A 22,431-nucleotide genomic window follows, 5' to 3' on the forward strand; every position below is an offset into this window, starting at 1 on the left:
TTTTATTTTTTAACAAACTCAAATGAAATTAACATCTTCCGTATCGTTACACTCACAGTCCTCATTTTCTTCAACATTGGTTTCATCCTCACACTGGCCTTCTAAAATTGGAACTAACCATTCCAATTCTGGATCCTGATTCCAGTTTTCTCCAGATAATGATGCCTATAATTTTTTTAAACTGTCTACTTTTTTTCCTTTATTTTATGACCCAAACCTAATTCCTGTAATTCTATTTGATCGAATCTTGCTCGTGGTTTTAGGAGTGATTGAAACTTTTTTGTCTCATCTGAATTGCAATGTAGTAACTCAGTTTTCAGCAAAATAAAATCTTTAACAAAAGTCTTCGACAAGAATGAATGCCAGTCACTTTTTTCAGATGCAGCAAAAGTTTTTTATGTCAAGTAAATGCCAGTCAGTTCCAAGTTTTTGTACATCACCCACTTTGGTGTAGATATCCCAATATTGATCTGGAGTTCTTATAATACTATGAGACCTTAAGCTTTTTTCAATGTGTCTAAAGATACGACCGGTGGGAGATAAGAGTGACCTCTCATTGGAAATATAATTTCTATGTCCCTAATCTACTCACATGAAAACGTTTGAAGCCAAAACATTAAAGCATGCACAACATGATTATTTTTATTTTGTCCTCCACACCCATCTGCAAAAAAAACGGATTTTCGTCGCATTGTCTGGAAATGTAAGTTTTTTCAAAAAATCGATAAGAGCGGTTAGATAAGATATCTCAGTCGCCCCTCTACCTGCTTGGTACTCCATTGTGATTTTCATTTCACGAAAAAGTTATGAAACAAACACAAAATACTTGTACATAAACTAAAACCACACCGAGAGAAATTAGGTTGTGAAACAAACATATTTACATCTGGACCAAACACGATTTGTTTGTCTTGTGGACAAAATACTTTTTGTTTGTCTAAAGGTGATGGACTAAATGCATTTTGCATGTCTAGGGGATTTTTGCAATATATTTTAAATTTTTAAATGGTACAAAAAATTCGATTTAAACGTCCAAAGCGATGTGAAATAATACAAATTCGGTTAAATAATGTTGCGCCACCTTTAGTTCAAAATGTGAAAATTTGGACAAACTGCGTTTTGCAACTCTGCTCCTCATTAATGGTGCTATTATCGGTCCGCACATATTTAATGGCAATCTAACCGGTGACATGTATTTGAACTTTTTATTGAACGATTTACCAGGACTCTTGGAAAATGTGCCTTTAGAAGTAAGAAGAAACATGTGGTTTCAACAAGACGGATGCCCGGCATTGTCTCGAAATGTGCGAGATTTTATGAACAGGCATTTTCCTAACCGTTGGATTGGTAGAGGCAGTCTATTTTTCTGGCCACCACGGTCCCCCGATTTAACCTGCCTTGATTTTTATCTGTGGGGCCGAATATAAAACTCGACCAACTACTCGAGAAGACATGATAGTCCGAAATCAAAATGCGACAAATAGTATACCAAGAGCGGAAATTGAGTCAGCTGTCAACTCCACCCAGAAGAGATTAAACCAGTGCATTCAAAATAACGGACAACATTTTGAACATTTACGATAAAACTATTAATTTATTTTTAACGTTTATTTTTAAGTTCTGTGTTCTTGTTTTTAGTGTTATTGCTCCTGCTGTTGTTGGGCAGTTTTATTAAGAAAATTTTTTCTGAACATTTTTTTTTTAAATGATTGAATTTGATTTAAATTTTTTGTAAAAAAAAGTCAGGAGGTTCTTTTTCTTAGTAACCTATAAGAGATTACAAAACTAATTTTTATTTTGATAAAAAACAGTGGCGTGCCATTTTTTAATAAATTATATTTGTAAATAAAATTATATTGTAATAAAATTATATTTTAATCAATATCAACGGTTTAAAAAAAGGTAGACAATAAATTATTTTAACTACTATAAATTATAGAGAAATGTATCCTCTTTTAAAATATATAAAAGTTAATATACCATTACATTTTTTTTTTGAAAAAAACTCAAAAATGTGCTACCATTTGAGTTATCGCCATCTAGCGGCGACAGCAAAAGTCAAAAATTCAAAACCAAATAAGCATTTTGTAGTGCAAATTATGCTCTTTTATATGAGCCTAAGTCTGCTAAAATCGGTCAAAAGAAACGGGAGAAATCTTGGTTTATTAAAAAAAAACAATTGAACTTGCCCCACCGCTTTATTTTGATAGATAAAATAAAACGTTTTAGACAAAAAATGTAGGGAAATCGTCAGTAAATATGAGAATGATATTACCGATATACTTTCATTAGACAAAATGCTATAAAAATCCCATTTTTCTACTTGGTGTTACGCCCTCTAGCGGACGTTTGACAAACTCGAAAATAATTTCCAGCAATTTCTCTTGGCGACTTTTATCATGAATTTTTTTTCTCAAATCTATACGACCAATATCTTATGAGATATGGCCGCTCGCGACCCTTAACTGATCACCCGGTACTATAGTGTGTACTTACATATAATATTTTATACAGTGCTTTCAAAGTTAAGTCGGCACTATTGCTAATTTATATATTATTGGAGCTACAGGGTCGGTTAAATAGGCAAACTGTTATAGTACTTTTTCCGCTGATTACAGCAGTATAATTCAAATAAAAATCCAACAACGCGTTTGCAAGTTATATCAAAACGTTTTGACTTTTTATATGGGACATCCAATATGCAAAATTCTCAATCGATAGTAAATTGAATCCTAAACAAAAGTTGTTATATAATGATCTTGGTAGCCATTTAAAAGGTCCTCTCCTGCCAATCCATCTGCCTGGAAAAATATTACCCAGATAGTTTCGCCAGGTCTTGCAAAATGGGGAGGCGCACTATCTTGCTAAAACCTTGTTTCTCTTCGATCTTGTTTCTATTTGGCATATCAGCTTCTATTGGATTAGGGAATAGACTAGATACATTTGAAATTAGTTCTTCTTGTAAAAATTGTAAGCACCTTTTTTAATTTAAATTTTCTTCAAAGAAAATTGGGCCTATAACTTGCTGACCTAGAATTCCTGCCCAAATATTTACTTTTTCTGGGTGTTAAATGTGGCGTTGCCTCATCCAATATAGATTTTCTTGTGCCCAATAATGGCAATTTTGACGATTTACTTCTCCATTTAGCATAAATGTCGACTCATCGGAAAAGAGAATGTTCTGTAATAATAATATTATTCTGTATTAATTCCATAAATTGTTCACAAAATTCAATTCTTCTATCTGCAATTTCCTCATTAAGTTCTTGGTCATTAAGACAATCCCTATAAACTAAGAATTGTTAGTTTATAGGGATGAAATTTTTCTGCTTCAAGAACCCTTACTACTGAAGACTGGCTCACTGCCAATTCGCGCGCTACCTGCCTAGTGGGAATATTATAGATTTTCTTCAATGGCTAATAACACATTAATTTTGGTGCGCAAATCGACGAGAACTAGTTTTTGTTCTTAGGTGACAATTTCCCGAAACTGTTTTTCAATCTTGCTTATAGTACTTTTGAGATATAGGTGGTAAATCAGGATACTTCTATCTATATAAATGCAAAACTTCATTTAGGGTTCTTTTTCTATCTCCGTACGCAATCATTATTAAGATTTTGATCTTGTGTTTTTCACTTAAATAGCTCATTTCGTAAAAAAATTAAAAGAAAGTTAAATCTGATTATCCGACAGTAAAGGCACGTCTTATAGAGATGTCAAAAAAAATTACGAAAAAAAACTGTTTACTGAAACGCGTATTTTTTGAATTTGAAACATTTTTAAAATAAAAAATCAAAATAAAAACAGTTGAATAAAGGTATGGCATATGATACATCAAAATGTTTGGAATTTTCTACAGAATCCAAAAATATAATAACATATATTTAAAATTAAAAAGTTAATATAAGCCCCGCCTACATGGCACACCCTGTGTAAAAAAAAATATTGTAAAAAAACGCAAATTACAATCTCAATTGACGAGTCCGAGCGTTTTTCTGAACACGCTTCCATTTATTTATTATCAAATTTATTCCATATTACAGACTCGCACTGTAAAGCTCATAGATGTATACTCAAGTGTATACACACAACCAAACTTATATGGAATCACCTTGTATTAATACGAAATATTTTAGTAAGATATTTTTTGTTGCAAGCAATAAAAAAGTACAAGTATTTACTCTCAAGGACAGGCAGATTAATAATAAATAATAATGTTTTACCTAGCAGTGTCGATTTTACTGTTTCACTTGCAAGTCGCATCAAATTTATAATTTATTTATTTTTGAAAACTAAACAAGAATACCATACATTGGGCTATCGGAAGTTCAGAGGGGAAGAATTATTGCTCTGGCAGAACAAGGCATGTCACAAAGGCAGATAGCTAGAACGAAGGGGGTTACACAAGGTGTTGTTTCAAAAACATATTCACGATTTCTGGAATTGGGAACCTTAAAAAACAGACCAAGAAGAAGTCGTGAAAGAGCAACTATTGAAGGGCAGGATCGCTTTTTAGCTCAAATAGCAAGAAGAAATCCCACAACATCTCATCCAGAGCTTCAAAGGCAACTTTTACAAGCTACGGGTGTGAGTGTTTCTGTCGAAACTATTAGAAGAAGACTTCGCGCTCGGGAATTATTTAGCAGAAGACAGTTAAGGGTTCCAGAACTTTAAGGCAACATAAAATTGACCGTTTAAATTGGTGTTTGGAGCATGAAAATTGGGATATTGAAAATTGGAAAAATGTCTTATGTTCGGATGAAACCAGAATAGGACTACGATCCGATGACCGGCGGATTCGCATTTTAAGAGGTAGAGGGAGACAAGCTAGACTTCGTGCTGCCAAACCTATCCCGAAATACAAAGGAGGTACTGTAATGTTTTGGGGTGGAATTATGATTGGTAAAAGAACTCCTTTAATTCCAATTCGACAAACCCTAACAGGTCAAAGGTATGTAGATTTGGTGTTGCAACCTGTAGTTAGGCTCTGGCGAGGTGGTTTTGGCAATTTTTTTTAATTTATGCAAGATAATGCCCCTCCACATACCAGCAGAGTTGCAAAATGTTTCTTAGAAACGGAAGGTATTGCCGTTTTAGAGTGGCCTTCTTGCTCACCGGATCTTAATCCTATAGAGCACTTATGGGATAAGATAAAAAAAAAGATTAGAGCTCGCCAGAATGCTCCTGGTAACACTGAGCAACTTATTCAAGCGGTTTTAGAGGAATGGACAAATGTTCCCCAAGAAGACATTGACAATTTGATAAATAGAATGCCTCGTCGAATTCGTGCTTGCATCGATGCTAGAGGTGGCAATACTGATTATTAACATTTAACTTATTAACGTCAGTTATAGGTATCCTGAATCAAATGTTATTTTTAATTAACATTAAAAACAAACAAATCTCATTAAAATTAGCACTTAAAACAGTAAAATATAATTTGTACTATTAATATATGTATGTACTATTATTGTATATTACCTGTGAAATTTGCTTCCTCCTTCTTTCCGCCTGTTTGTACAGTTTATAGCAGCACAAAATTGAACCATTTTGTCCTTATTTTAAGCTTCCTTTGGTACTAGAAGGCAAACACTTCTAACTAAACAAATAAACATAGAAAATAACGACTCTCAACCTGCTTTTGCGCAAATTAGCTCCTACTCTTTCGCGGACCTCGCTCTTATTATCATAGAGAAATGAGTATTAAAAGAGTGTTCGAAAGGTAGCGTAACCTGATCATCAAGTTCTAAAACTTAACCTAACAAATTTAGTTCGGTTAGACCGCATCGAGGGCCAACTTCTGTCATAATTGTCATTAGATTATCGATTTACTTTCGTTCCTTGCCACCACCCGCCTTCGCATCATCGATCGTCGCGGCAGTGTAATTTGTGCAAGTGTAATTTCATCATAGAAGCTTTTTTGTTGTTTTATTGTGTGGTTTCAGATCTCTAGGATGGGGTAAGTGCAATTTTTTTTATCAAATAATTTTCACCATGTTGTAGGTCAACTAAAATTGTTGTTTACCATTTTAAAACTACCCTAATAATGTTATCACCAGGAAAATTCATTTTTAAATGCAAGGCACCTACTTGTTCTAATACATACTATTGGCCTATTGAGGATTCATACAAAAATAAAATTTTCTTTAAATTTCCTGAAAGTGATATTGTTAGGAGATCCGAATAGTTTAAAATACTTGGTTTAAGCCCAACCTCAACAAGGTGTTATTTATGTCAAGACCATTTTGATGATATTTTATTTACTAGTACTATACATACTCATTTAAGAAAGTGTGCTTTCCCAATTGCTGGCCCAAGTATTATTCAAAATGCCCCAGTACTGGTTGAGGCACAAGTACCTTGGGAAGATACATTGACTTTATTACCTGCTATCATAATCCAGCCATCTCAATATAATCTTTGAAAAAAGAATGAACATAATAATTATGCTAGACAACTTTCTACTAGGTCTGACGAAAGGTATCATCAGTGCTTTGCTGCTAGGAAGTACCAAACGCACAATAAGTGAAACAACTTCCATTCTACCAGGTCACTACTCAAAGAGGTACCTCACCTTGATAAGGTGGGAGTAAGATCCAGGGATTCTCCTTGAATATTTAAGAGAAAGGACCGATGACATCTAGAATTTAGGGTATACATCAGTGTTAACTAATTTTTAATATCATACTATAACGGTACACACATACGGCGTAACTTCTCGCCGTATGTGTTTCCTCTCGCGAATGACATGAGCACGCAACTCGTGAGCCAGAGTGGTGTCGGTTTTTTAACGCGCATCAAAGAAACATACGTGTGCCTTCGCGCTCACTTTAGACGGGTTTTTACTCTATTCGCGAGACTAGTGCCGATTTATTCAATTTTATTCATATTAAAATGAAAATAATAAATGATTTTTGGTCGTATCCATATTACGTAATTTTGAAACAAATAAATAGGGTGGTTAAATCAAGTTTGAAACAAAATTAGAAAACGGATTGATGATAATCAGTTGTGCATATCTGAGAACCTATAAAACATTTTGATAGCTGTCAAGTGACCAGCTCTTATCCCTAATATGGCGGGAAATTTGGAAAAAGATATATAAAATGTAAAAAATAAGGCTAGAAGTTAGCATATCTAAAAAAGTTATTTGGAAAAATTGTTAAGAATTTAATTTTATGTCTATTGGTTTTTAAAAAAATACATGAAGATATCAGAAATTATGAGTTTATTGACTTACTGTGTTTATAAATATTTTTATTCCGATTTTGTCATTATAAATCATTTGATAGGAACCTAATATATGATTTTAAATAAAAATAAACAAATTTATTATTTTATATATGACGAAAATTAAAAAAAAAATGGAAAATCACTTTAGACATGATGGCGTACTCGTTTCACTCAACGCTATTTTATGACCTTTTATATTACTTTTATCAAAGTTCCGGCCCTTACAGTAGTCATTTGACAAAAAATCAAAATGTTATAATATGTTATCAAACATCCACAACTGATTTTCATAAAAAAACTATTTTAAATTTCCTAATAACAAAAAAAATTATTACTTAAAAGATGTTCAAAGTCTTCTACCGACATACGTGTAAAGTTTTGAAATTGTCTGGTATTAGGTACTAAAGTCAAATCTGATAGTAAATCGGATCCCATTTGTAATGTTTTTCTTTTAAATAAATGCAATGCGTCATCGACCATCGCCATCTTTTTTTGTTTTTTATTTTTTAATAGACTCCTAATAACCACAAACGCAGCACTAACCATAAGCAACTCTTCGGCCATTCTTTCACGAATGGATGGAGCGACTTGAGCACGCATGCGTATGCGGAGATTTTTAATTTCAACGAATGCTCTGAGCGTGAATGGCTTGAGTACGGACGCATATGCGAAGCTTTTTACCGTATGCGTATGCAAGTCTGTACGCGCCTCTACGGTGCTGAGTTGTCTGAAAACAAAGTCCAGTTCAGAGATCTATTAGAATCTTTGATGTGTCGCAGATGCCGCACTAACTAGTCCGTGCGCCTATGTCGTATTTATTGTCGCATAATATACATGTTTAAATTGCAAAATTTTATCTTGTTTATCTATGAAATCATTTTAAATATACGTAAAACCCCATGTTTTATACGATTTTTTATTTTTCTTTCGAAAATGTCAATTTTTAGAAAGAAAATAATATCAGAAGAAAATAATATCAAAAAATTGACCACGGACTAAAATCCAAGCATCTTACAAAATATTTTAAACACTTCCAGCACTCACAGACTTGTCACCTCTTTTTAGCCAGTCTATTAAACAAAGATAAAACACCTGCGTTCTGGCGATTCCTACTTTAGGCTGTGCAAGTGATTGTGTATCTCTCTCTCTATCCCACTGATTTTAAGAATTACGGGGCCGTACCCAAATAAATTTTTGGGCAGTTTTTGTATTACTTTCGAAATAGATCTTTAAGGATGGGTCTATCACCTTTAATAGTTGGGAGGGGGGCCATGTGAGGTTATTATTTGATGTGTTTTGCCGGTTATGCTTTTTACACGTTTATGAAAGTAAAGAATTTAGAATTTGGCCTGTATTCGTCTAAATTTTTTGCAGTTTTTACTGTGAGGAAGTGTGTTTTTTTATTTGTGTTTGTGGATTTGTTTTGGTATTATACCTAAAGACCTTAAAATGTTTCGACCCTGGGAAAATAGGCAGGAAAATTTGGCAAATGAAGAGGAAAGTGTTTGTGCGGGCTTATGAAGACGGTGGGTTTACAAGAAAGACAATAACATTTGTGATAAAAACAATAAGAGTGATCTGAACAGTGATTTAGACTTACATATTTCTGATAGTTCATTTTCTAGTATTGAGGAAGCAAAAAGAAGTAAGAGAAGTAGAAGCTACAGAGGAAATCAAGCAGTTTTAAAACGTAATTGTTTAAGTAAAGACGCCAAACAAATTTATCTAAATATCTATAACAATCTAAGGAATGATCCTCAGTTCACAAATGATTGTAGTGCTTTGCAAAAAACAGCGTTTTTAACAGGGGTTCCCTATAGTACAATATGCCTGTAAAAAAAGGATTGGGAAAAAAGGATGGATACAACAGAATAAAAAGGAAAGATGCAGGACAATCAAAGGGACTTGACACGGATATTGCCAAATTGCTAAGGAAAGGTGTGTATTCTAAATACAAATGTATTCTAAATACCAGTGGTGTATAGAATATTTGAGGAAAATTAAAAAAATTTGGGAGGAAGAAAGATCCATAAATTATTTAGCCGAAACATGGTATGATACATTTATGATTGATGTATGATTTTCATTCTCTAGGAAAAAGTTCGTTTTTTGCCATAGTAAAAAAACCAAATTTTTATTAATTAAACAAGTTTAAAGTTCTGTTTTTTTCAGCTTACAGTCCCTGTTTGTCCTTCAGCGACACAATAAAGTATATATAATGTAATGCTTTAGTATCCATATGCTGATATACGAGATGAAGTTGGAATCCCTGGCGGCAACCGGGAAACTGTTTTCTTCCTTAATGGAAGAAACTACCTATACCTATAGCCTATAGCCTAAATAGCCTACCCCAAGGACGTCGCTGTATCGGAACTCATTCATCTGGAGAACATCTTCTTTGTGGAACGGGCTTCCACCTCACATATTTCCTGACGCATACAACCTACAGCGATTCAAGATAAATGCCCACAAATATCTATGTCACTCCAAGAGTAACATAGGACTTTCCTCTTGTGCTTGTGTTTACCATAAAAAAAAACTGCTAAAGAACAATGGCAAAAAAATAGAATTTAGAAAATTGTATTAACTTTTTGGGCCAGATTCAAAAGAGTGGCTAAATTTGTAAAAGTATTTAGTATTCTCACTGTAGTTTTAGGATCCAGTATACTTAAAATGTAGTGTTTTGTAAAAGATTTTTAGTTTTTAGTATAAGCATTTATTTTTGTTAATTTTTATCTAATTTCTGCTAATATGCATAATAACTAAATACGAGGCAAACAAATTAATAAATATTACTTTCAGGATCTAAAGTGTGTTTTTTTATGAGTAAAACTTGTGTCTTTTAAACGCATAAAATATAGACAGCTAGATGATTTTTAATATAAAAGTTTATTTTAAAAAATATACTTCCACTTTTCTGACTACATAATTACTTTTTATCAAAAGAAGTTGGTACTAAATAGAGAGATGGGGGGTTTTCATGAGTATATTATTATAATAATATAGCATAATATGTATTATTTAAAAAAAACAATAATAAAGGACATTGAATATGGCAGCCAAAATCCCCATTAATAATCACCAGCAAGTAAAAATAAATCTCAATTCCCAAAAAAAGGAAATATATAAAATTTGAAGACAAACCAAAACATTTTACCCTTTTGTGTCAAAAAGTAAATATTTAATGCCTTAATCCACAGAATTAGCCACCTATTCTCTCATCACTTGTTATAAACACCCCACTCATGGCGCTAAAAGCTAAACTTATTAATTCAATATATTTGGTTATACTCATTTTACGTACTTAAATCTTATATTTAAACTAAATATTATCTTTCTATCAACTATCCTGAATTTCTAACTTAATAAAACTAAACCCAAAAATCCCGAATAATAAAGTTTTAAATACAAATAAATTTTAAGGCCGGACCTGTGCAACTTTTCACGCTTGAGTGGCCGTGACTTAGGTCAGGTGTCTAATAAAATAGTACGCGGGCGCATGTAGTCAAATTTTATGAATCAAATGTATAAATTCTTTAAAAAATGCTTTTAAAGAATGAACATTTATTTATTTAATGAAAAGATTAAATATCGCTTAGAATATTACTTTATGACTCTTTCCACATAAAATTTTGCGATTTAAATATGCATGTCATGTGACAATAGAAGCAACACCGGCACATGGACTATTCGCGGCACATCAAAGATTCTAATCAAGAACTGAACTATAATAGGGGACATATAATTATGTGATGGTCTATATGTAACAGGTATTTATTTTACTTTTTATTTTTTTTTAAATAAATAAATTTATCTGAAATCTGTTGTTTGCTTTTTTTGTGCCTGTGATAATTTTTAAGAAGTTGTAAAAATACATATATAGACAGGTTTTCATGTCATGTAAAATATAGAATACAAAGAAGGATTGTGGGTTTTGAAAAAGTAACTTATTTACTATACTACAGTTATTAACAGAGTGTTAAACTTTTATTTAAATTACTTTATTTTAACCAGTCTAACTAACAGAACTAACCAGTCCTTGCTCTTTTTGTTCTCTTTAATATTTAAAATCCGCTCCTAAATACCTAGTGTAATGTTTGTTTTTAAAAGCTTATCTAATTCTAAGAGGATATGTGTTACTAAAGACAAATACACCACTCTTGTAGTAGTGAAGACCTCATGGATATTAGTGACGTACAAGTCGAAACTGTACTAAATATTCCGAGAAAAAAAAAGAGCCTTAATTTACATGCAGGTTGGCACAAGGCAACTTATCGACCTCAGATTTCCCATGTTTTTTCAAAATATCTGAGAAATATGGGGTAAATAGTGCCACCCTAAATATCTGTTATCATTTATAAGCCTTATTTAATTTATTGTTTTAAATAGGAATCTACCAAATATTTCTAAGCTAGCAAGATTCCTAACTTTTTAGGTTCTAAGATAAAAACAATTTCAATAAGAGACCTAAATGTTGGATGTTCCATTGAGTTAATTCCTAAAGCAAAAATATTATATCATACTTTGGCGTCAACTTATAGAGAGAGTTCGTCTCTTGCAGAAAAATGTGTCAATTCTGTAGTTTGTAAACCCACTATCATATAAGCCTTCTTACATACAAATTTATAATGTGCCAAGTAAACAACCAACATAAAACTCCTAACGCCAGAATATAAAATTCCTAAAGACAGAATCGATGTTGGCACTTTCAATCTTTAAGATCAGTGGTAGGGGGCTATCGTTTTCTTAGCAAAATATTTTCTCTACCCAATCCGTCTACCTTAAGACAACTGCTAGCAAAAATTCCACTTAAACCTGGTATTACTAAACACATATTTAACTGTTTAAAAGACAAAGTGAAGAAAATGCAGCCTGTAAAGAAACTTTGTGTTCTAGTGTTTGAGGAAATTTCACCAGAATGCGATTTATCCTATAACAAAAAAGAAGATATCATGGGGCTTGAGCATTATGGTAAGAAGAGACCTATCCTGGCAGATCATGTCAACGTTTTTTTGACTACAGAGAATCGGTAAATACGTTTGTAAATGAAAAACTCCCTTTCTAACCTTTTAATGTTCTTTGCAAAATTCGGGTAAGACTTACATTTTTTTCGGGATTTCTTCCGTAAAATAATGCAGTAGTCCTTTGTATTGTGTAAGGTAGTTGAGTAAATCGGTGAAACGTTATGAGACGATATAAAACGTAAAATATTTTTTAAAATTAGGTGGAAACATCTAGTTTCTGGTACGACCTAAAACCTGCATTCTAATTGAAGTTATTGTTACTTTTGACTTTTTTTGACTGTAAGTATGTACAATATGACATACAACTTCAGTTAGATATTCATAAGGAGCAAACAGGAAAAACAGTTCAGCATAGATTACCACTTGATTATCTTTGGCAATGGATTTATTACCAAATCTCTTCCAACGGAAGGCTCGCAGAATGTTAGAAATAAGTTTAAAAAAGTTATCAAATTGACACTCTGTATAAATATATCAGTACAGAATATAAACATTATTGGATGCGATATTTTGTTTTATAACATTAACTAATTATCGAGAGAAAAATTCACATTAAAGCATAATTTTGACTACGTTGATATTGTTGGTAACTTGATGTTGCATTGGGAGATTTTGCAGCTGCCTGGTGAAAAATAGAATGAGACGTCATTACGTATGAAATCTGCTATAGTTAATTAAGCAAAATTTGGTGCTCTTTCTTTTCATATAATTTTTATTGTTGGTAAAGTGCAATAGGCCTCCATTTTCAGTATAATTGCAAACACAAATTAACTGTCAAACCTACACATTGATTTTTTTCTTAAGACCTCTTCTTTAAGTTTTATTTTGCCTGGTGCATACTTACAATACTACCTATTTGATGGAGAAATTGTCTATATTTTAGTTTGTATATCTATATTTTTATATTTTAAGGTTCAAAAAGGTTGAGAGGTGTCTAATTTATACATGGTAAAATCTAATTTATACATGGTAAATTATAATTTACCTTAGGGTTAATGGGTCATTTTTTATCTGGAAGTTGAAGATTTCAGCTGGTTTCACTTTGAGGGGGTTTAAAAAGCAAACAGCCTATCTAGGTCTGTATTTTTTGTTAGTTTAATGTTTTGCCTAGGGTCGTTTTAAAGAAACTGACTAAATAGTTTTTAGGGTTTAGAGTGCCGTCTTGTATCTACCATTTGGGTCTTTTCATCTATTTGTTCATCCAATTTCCCATTCCAAATAATTTTTGTCTTGTGAAAACGTATTCTTGATGTCAACATAAATCTTGATGGAACACTTCAAACCATGGTTTAAGCTCCATCAAACCCTTGAGCTGCTTCTGAGTATCCTGACGTTCGTCAAAGGGCTTAGTACTGACTGATTATATTATCCAACCACCACTAGACATATACTACTCTTCTTGAGGCACACCATATCGGTCCCATGACCATCTGATTTTCAACCAGAGTATCAACAAGGACGAGAAGAAGGAAAACAAGTATCACAAATAATAATACGCATGATTTTCACTTATTTTTCGGAATTTAATAAAATACAAAATTAAGTCATTTGTTACACATATATGTACTGGTTTTAATTAGTTTTTGAGGCAACTTTTTTGCCATATATTTTTTTACAAATTGTATAGTACAATTGTAAGAGTACTTATAAAGTATTTATATGCGAAGTATATTATTAATTGTTCCGTATTTATTTAAGCAAAAACTACTGGTTTTGATCATTTTCACTATCGAAATTTATGGAAAAAAGTAAGTTTTTTCTTTTAACTTCACCATCTTGTAGTGTAAAATAAAAGACATTTTAGACATATGCTCCAAGGAACTTTTTGCTTAATTTCGTCCAAGGAACATGTCACAACTGAATTTGGCCATAAAATAAAAAACATTCCTTAAATATATGTATCAGATATATTATTGTAAATAATAGTAATTTTCCACTCCAAGTGGTAAATACACTAGATTCTATGGTAAAAATTCTCCTTTTGGGCAAATGCGAGTGGTGGACTTTCTTCACAGTAAATTTTCTTGAAAAACATTTTTTTCGGTGTATAGATCAATGAGACTATTTTAATCAATATCCGTTATGAGATAGATAGAGTACCGTGTCGCTAGCCTAGTCGAGATAGATAACATGTCGCTAGACTAATACAGATATCTTATAGATTAGGTATTATGTTATACCACCTTATAGATATGAATTTATGACCGAAAATCATATATTGAGGTACCTATTTTTTTAATGCGCTTTTAGGCTGACCATATAAAAATGAAACAGCCGATTTTGGGTAGGCCAATTACGAGAACAAAAAAAAACGGATTCATAAATAACTCTAAAATCTTATATGGAAGGAGAGTGGAGTGATTCCTTTTTTTAAAGGTTATTTTGACTTAGATTACAACAGTAAAAAAAATAAATATAAAATAGTCTTAATAAAAATAATCTGAAATTTTTAAAAAAAGTTTATTTGATGATTGGTGAATTGATGAAAGAAGTGCTAATAAAGACCCTAATTCTAAGTGTTTTTCAGTCACTCATTAATTTAAATATATTTTTAGGATGTAAAGAAAAAAATACAAGATATTGAAATGATATAATAAAATAGATTATAGTAAAAAAGCGCTAATTATAAATTGATAGTGTCCGTATCAAGATGATACGGAGCCGGGTACCTTCAAATAAGTCTAGAAACTTAATATTAGATCGATAAGGATTTTTGCAAGTAGGCCATTATATTTATAGAATAAGAAGTCCTTTTTTTTAAGAAAGATAATTTTTGTTGTTCAAAATTAGTTTTATAGATACGTTTGGTAAGTATATATTTTTAAATATGTTACAAGTGCCTCTAGACATGTCAAGTATAAGGCAGATAAAAATTCTAGACTAAAAAAAACAGATGGCGGTAAATATTAGTTAGTAAAGTTATTTATGTAACAAGTGTATAAAATGATCTTCTTTTATGAATGGGAAATTTTTAATTTTTATGAGCGGAAAAATTCGGCTACGGCTCATGCGACAATATAAAAAATATTTAAAAATGCCAAATTACTTGAAGCAGTAGTGCGTAAAAAGTGAAACTTTACAAACCGTGGGAAGTGTGTAAAGTCTATGTAAGTGTGTGTAAATAATATTCTACGTGAATGTTATTTCCCATCCGATAAATAAAATATGATTATTTTTCACTAATATTTGTATATATATTGTTTTAGTTATTGCTTCACCATGCCTTGGACTTTTACGGTAATAAAGCTCCAACAGAATTATTTGAGCTGTTAAAAGACCCGGAGGAGGTATTTGGTAAGGACGCTTCTGTTACTAAACCCTGTACCGTATATAACTTAATGTTTGGCTATAACTCGTTTTGCGCATATAAGGGAAATGTAAGCGAGATTTGTAAAAAGTTTCGGATTTTAGTGGAAATTTCCAATAACACCATGTTTAAAATTACGAGATATAACAGACTTGAGTTTGGCATGTTATCATATGTAAGTAGTCTTAGTTTACCACTCCTTTTTCTTAAAATTAACAGTTCTAAAATAAAATAAAAATATTTAAATTTATTGATCTCATTAAAAAATATTTAAAATTGCGCACACCATACAAATACGAATAAATCAAACGTAAAATGCTAGAAAGAGCAAGTAAAGCATGATTAAGAGAAATAGTTTTTTATATATATTTAGTTTACCAAAATGATTTTATTATGAACGTTTACCTTTAAGCAATACTTTTTTAAATAATTTAAAAAAACAAAAACAAATTCATATAAAAAAATACTTTTTAATGAAAATGAAAAACACGACTTATTAAATAACACTAATAACGATGAAACTGTTGTTAATTTAATAGACATACAGAGTTTTGATCTAAAATAAAAGAAAACTGGCTCCAAAGCATACCAAAAGATAAATTTAAAAGATTTTAAAGATAAACTATATTTAATTATCCTAAATTATCAAAAAACTACAGAAAAAAATTTAAACACCATAACTTCAAAAAAATAAGCAAAAATTAGTTTGCAGAATTTGTTAGATTTAAATTATTTCTATAAAATAGCAAAACAAACCATATTTTAATATAATTTACGACAAATATAATGTAAATCAAATATTCCCTACAGTTAAATTTCCTCTACACAATGATAATAATAATAATATCTTTTAAATATCTTATCTCTGTAAACCTGATTTGTGCAATATATTTTTTTAAATAGCATTGGTTTTATTTTATTTGAACGTATACATTTAATTAACCTTAAATACATGATATTATGATTGCATTAAAATATTTCTTTTTCTTATTAATAGTTTATTGTAAGCTTAGTATTTGAAAATAAGGCAAATTCAATTTCATTTATTTACTGCGTATTTTTTCCCTAAATTTTTAAGAACCTAACTTTCACACGTTTTAAACAAACTTAAGAAAATTTTTCTTTAAATATTTGATTAAAATCTGCTTTTACATTTTCTACAGGGTTTTTCTTAAAGACTAAATGGAAGACAGAAACACCTATTGCTTGATCCATGATAAAGAGAAACTCATGTCTTCATCTCTGTCATATCTTCTTTCTTTCACTAAAAAAAGAGATTTATTATATTTTTTCACAATTTCTGTCATCGTCAATAAATATTGCCTTAAAATAATATCGTTTATTGTTTGTTAAAAGACTAAGAAGTTTACCTTGGGCCATCCGTCATCGTTTTCCTAAAACACTATTATTTACTAAATGTATTTTGTAGTTGCTTCCTGCATACCATGCTGTACCGACAGTACAATTGGGGTTAAAAAATATAGAAATGGCAGGACACATAACAAAGCTTGACGGAAAATCTTTTATAACTTCTTGGGACAATGGAAGTAGACAATCCACCTGCAACAAAATTCGAGGAATGGTTCACTATTTTACTGGTTCAGGCAGGGGTTTAAACGGTTTTCAAGTTTGGGTTAATGATATATGCAGGTAAGATAATATCAATTAAGTATGTATCAAATCCATTTCATTCTGTTTTACATTTACAATTAAAACAACAAGTCTATTTCTTGCACTGTATTAGCAAACAATATTTGCAATTCGCCATTATTAGAATTTACTTTACATGTATTTTCTTTTTAAAAGTACTCCTCATTGAATAGAAGACAGGCAATAACTCTCGCACTTTTGAGTGAGAAAATTCTAAAAAACAATTACAGTAAAATAAGATTTTTATTGCAATCTATTTAAAACTTCTAATAACAACAAGATAATTTCACGCAATGCTGTATTTTTTTAAACTTTTTGAAATGCCTTTATAATTTCTTCTTGAATGATTTGCAGAGTAAGATCTAAAAGTCTTCTATCCTTTTGCAGATAGTTTTCAGACATTCTTCACTTCAAGCTTAGATATATCATAGAGTCTAGATTGTTGAGTATAAAATGTTCTGAAAGCGTATTTTAATAGTCTATTATTTCAATAATGGAGTAGTTTCTTTTGCCTATACAGTGCTTTTATTTCAAAACGAACCACAATTAATTACTTAAAAAAAAAACAAAAATAAAACACGCAAGTCTAGATATTTAGGGGGACGTTTAATTTTATATTTGACCTCATCTCCTCACCTCCAGATAACCTCACTTTGATATGTTAGATAGGAACTCCCATCGCGTGACATATTATTGTAAACAGCATTAAAATATCTATTGAATAGTGGCAAAAAAAAACTTTTTAGTTCAATAATGATGATTCTGGTAATAAAGAATATTTTATCGATGTTATACTTTGGTATTTCAAATCGCTATCCTATATTGTGATACATTATTTTAAATGCCATACAATCTACCGCCGAACGTTGTATGAAAAATGTAAGGGTGTTAAAGGGTGTTTAAAAAATAAATAATTTAATTAGTTTACAGAATTAATTTTATTAAGGGCTCAAAATATGTTCCGTTATTCGCGAGACAATATTAAAGTCTGTTTTTAAATTAGCAAGTGCTTGTCCGCTAATGATATCTACAACCCATAAGAATAATGCCGAATAATCATATTAATAGTATAAAATAGACATTTGAAATAATTACGGGTAATGTTACGCCAGTGTCAAGATAACGAATAATAAGAAACTCGAATAACTTTTTTTTCTACCTATTTTGACGACAACGTTCCGCTCACTATTCGTCATATAATATCTTTCGGTTATCAGAAAGTTATAGTATACACGATGAACGTCTGTCGCGCTCGAATATTTCCATGTGAGTGCTCACCTCCTTAACATACACTCTTTTTTAGGACCTAACCTTCCCAATTAAATAGCTCCCAATGACGCCTTAGTAACTGCAAATTTAGCATCCAAGGCTTTCCTACTATATATATTTACCTCCCTGAAATACGCCTAGCGATACTTATAAATTCTGGAGTCTCCAACTCTGTTGTGATCCCAAATGTTGTACAATTTTTTGAACAAAATACTTTTTTTATGAACCGTTTAAAATAGCAATATGTAAAAATGTATATAAAAAGGCCAAACATAAAGCTATGTCTTTTAAAAGAATTAGGAATATAGTATAATTTTAAATTTCGAGTTACAGTGCAAAATACAAATTTCTCTTTTTTCTTGCTTTTAATAAACTACTGGAAAACCAATTAAAAACAGCTGGAATAATTATCTAATTATTCCAGTAAATTATAAAAATAGTATAGCAATTTAACCCTGTTTATAGTAAGTGAACATATTATTCAACATAGCCTTATTACGGTGAAAAACGGTCTTTTCAAAATCTTGAATTCCCAACTCCCAACGTAAACATAAATTTTCAGGAAAGAGTAAAAGTCATCCACAAGAACAATTTGACGTACGTGACCCACCCAATAATAAGTCCCCACAAAAGTTTACTAAACCCAAACTCCCAACTTACACTAGATCATCTCTACTGGAGGAATCAAAAATTATTCCCCTCTATCAAGAGTTCAGAGATGAAATGTATCAGCAAAAGACTGTGACTTAACTTTTACAAGTCAAAGCTAATATATAATATCCATAAAATGTATAATAATATATATATATAATACCGTAAAAGTCTATAGATACCCACCAAGCATGAAACTTGAAATTTAATCCTATTTGGATTGCGCTAAAGAAAAAAGATGATTCTGGAAAACAAAAATTTAGGCTAGTTATTGATTATCGTCGCCTAAACGACGTCACTACCAAAAAATAAAATACTTCCTTCCTTGAATAGAAGAATCTTAGATAATCTAGAAAAATGTATATATTTCACAACCCTAGATTTGGCCCAAGGATTCCATCAGATCGAAATGAATTCAGAATCTATAAAAAAAAGCTGTTATAGTAAGCCAGTCATTACGAATATCTTTAAATGCCGTTGTGCTGAAATTGCCCTCGGAATCTTTCAGAGGATGATGGATGAGATTTTAGAAGATTATATTTATAAATTTTGATTCATTTATATCGATGACGTTGTACTTGTTTCAAATTTCTTTCAGAACATATAGATTACGTTTGATTAATTATTAAAAGGCTTAAAGAGTAAAACTAAAAATTCAGCTTAAAAAATTTAAATTCCTGTGCAAAGAGGTATCATTTCAAGGCCATGTCATAACATTCGACGGTATCAAACCTAATCCATTGAAAATCGAAGCGATCCAACATTACCCCATGCCAAAAACCGAGAAGAGATCAAAGCATTTCTAGGTCTTATTGGCTACTACCGCCAATTCATAAGAAATTTTTCTAGCATCAACACTTGTTTATGGGAAAACTATCCCGTAACTAGGTGTTTTGGAAAAGGTAGTGAAAAATTCATAGATATTTTAAAAACATTTAAGTCTTTAAAAAGTGCAAAAAATGTATCACAAATTCTCCAATTTTAAAATATCCCGACTTTAAAACTAACGATCGATGCTTCTAACATCGCGCTAGGAACTGTATAATCGCAAAACGATCACTCAATAGCATATTATTCAAGAACCCTTAACTCATCTGAAATAAATAATCCTACTATAGAAAAGAAACTTCTTGTCATTGTTGACTCAACAAAACACTTTCGGCCTTACCTCTATGGCCAAAAATTCACAATAGTAACTGATCAGAACCCTTTAGTGTGTCTTTTTAAGATCAAAAAGCCTAATTCTCGATTAACCCGATGGAAGTTAAAATTGGAAGAATTTAAATCTGCGATTAAATACAAGAAACGGAGAGAAAATTTTATAGCTGACGCTCTTTCTCGCATTGACATTAATGTCCATGAAAAATATGACCAAGAATCCATCATCCCAAAGATTGATAACACAGTAGGTAATCTTTGTGAATTCGATTTAGCAGACTTCGTTCTTAACAAAAGCTATAGTCTACCTTCAACACAATAATTATACACAAAAATCAACCTTGTACTTCAAGCAATGACCAAAATCCCCAAAATGATATAAACTCACTAATTCAGAACTACCGGTCAATTAGGCATCGTTAGCTACAGCGATGATTCTAAATATACTCCCTCCAGACACTTAAAAAAAAAACACCACTTTATTAAAATAAATAATACAAATCGACAAGCTTAACATGCTTAAGTTTCTTAAAGAAAAAAACCTGACACACTTTTAACCATATTTATTCGAGATGAAGAACTAAAACTCGAATTTTAATGCGTCGTCAATGCTTGCACTAAATAGGTTTTCTCTAATAAATATCTCTATGATGTTATCAACCCCTGTGTGTTGAGACATTATTTCTCACATCATAATATTGCAAAACGATTAGGTGCTGACAAAGGTAGAGAATGTCAAAACCGCTTTTTTGAAGAATTCTGTCAGCTCTTCTACATGCCTCTTCATAATCCATTATGCAACTTCCGGAAACTCTTCCTCAAATAGTCCCGTAGAATGATTGCATTTAACAATATTAGAAAAGTTAAGAACTTTAAAAGTCGAAAATCCTGTGGAGAGTCCTCAAAATATAGTGATATCTGCGACATTAATATGAATAATGAAAAAGCGAACTCCCATAAAATTAGCAGAGATTAACAAAAATAGGCATATCAAAGAAAAGTCTATGACAACTCATATTAGAAGAATAAAAAGAATGAGAAAAAAATCCGATTTCTTTGTAGCCTCTTGATCCTCCTGACCCTGAAGAGCCCATGCCTAGCACTTAGCCAAGTTCCAAAACTACCTAACAATGAATATTACTTAGAAGAAATCTCTCCATCCCAAGTATTTATTTTTTTTATTGTTACAAAAACAAAAATATCATTAGCCCATATTTTTATTAATGTTTTAATCTAAAGTATCATCTTAGATCATCAGAATTCTTTGGTTCAAACACATGTCATTCTATTACACAAGTAAAACTACTTAATAAGATATAATATGACACATTTACAAAATTAGATCATCATGAACATAATAATGTCAATAATTTATTCCGCATAAAGCGTGGTTTAGCAAATTACGTTGGAACTGCAATCAAATTTATCATAGGGAATCTAGACAACAACGACCTTAATAATACTATTCATAATTTACAATTTTTTAAAAAATTATTAAATAATATTCATGCACAAGATTAATGAACTCAGCTCATTTGCAGGAAATATTATGAGACAATTCGAAGAAAATGTAAAGATTGTCAATGAAAACTCCAGTCGCATTCGAACTGAATTTAGAACACAAAATAAAATCTATTCTATTATTACAAAACCAGTTTAAGCAGCTTTCTAACTTAAATTACTACCTAGAGAAATTCCTTCGTATGATGTCATTTGCCTATTTAGAAACACTAGAATTGGAAATACTTATCTTAAAACACATTATACAAAGGTCGGACTAATAATAATAATAATAATAATAATAATAATGGAGGAATGGGCTCAAAAAGAGTTACAATGTCGTGACATTGTAACTAAAGTACACGATCTTAACCAACTTCATATCGACAAAGATGCATGCAATAGCTGGCTCTCTCGAGGCGAACTCTTTCCTGAGACAGAAGGGTTTATGATGGCAATTCAAGATCAAGTCATCAGTACTAACAACTATAAGAAATTTATCATTTGGGATCCAAATACCGAGTCAAACAAATGCAGGAATTGTCACCAAGTATCGAAAACAATCCAACACATAACATCTGGGTGCAACTTGTTGGCAAATACCGATTATCTTTATCGACATAACCAGGTCTGCAACA

At 31.3% G+C, this 22,431-nt stretch overlaps 1 protein-coding gene across 7 annotated transcripts in view; it reads left to right on the top strand.

Moving 5' to 3' along the window:
* The window catches only part of LOC126741572 (sensory neuron membrane protein 2-like), an 81,550-nt gene that overhangs the window by 45,917 nt on the left and 13,202 nt on the right, over positions 1–22,431 (top strand). For 5 of the 7 annotated variants that reach the window (XM_050448224.1, XM_050448372.1, XM_050448442.1 and 2 more), the window contains 2 exons: positions 15,465–15,740; positions 16,995–17,215. The exons of 1 other annotated variant lie outside the window; for it this stretch is intronic. In XM_050448224.1, coding sequence (XP_050304181.1) covers positions 15,465–15,740; positions 16,995–17,215 — 497 coding nt within the window. The remainder of the gene's footprint in view (positions 1–15,464; positions 15,741–16,994; positions 17,216–22,431) is intronic. One more of the 7 variants, XM_050448293.1, reaches the window with a different exon arrangement.

This window comes from Anthonomus grandis, chromosome 1, assembly GCF_022605725.1.
Source record: "Anthonomus grandis grandis chromosome 1, icAntGran1.3, whole genome shotgun sequence".
NCBI classification, from domain to species: Eukaryota; Metazoa; Arthropoda; class Insecta; order Coleoptera; family Curculionidae; genus Anthonomus; species Anthonomus grandis.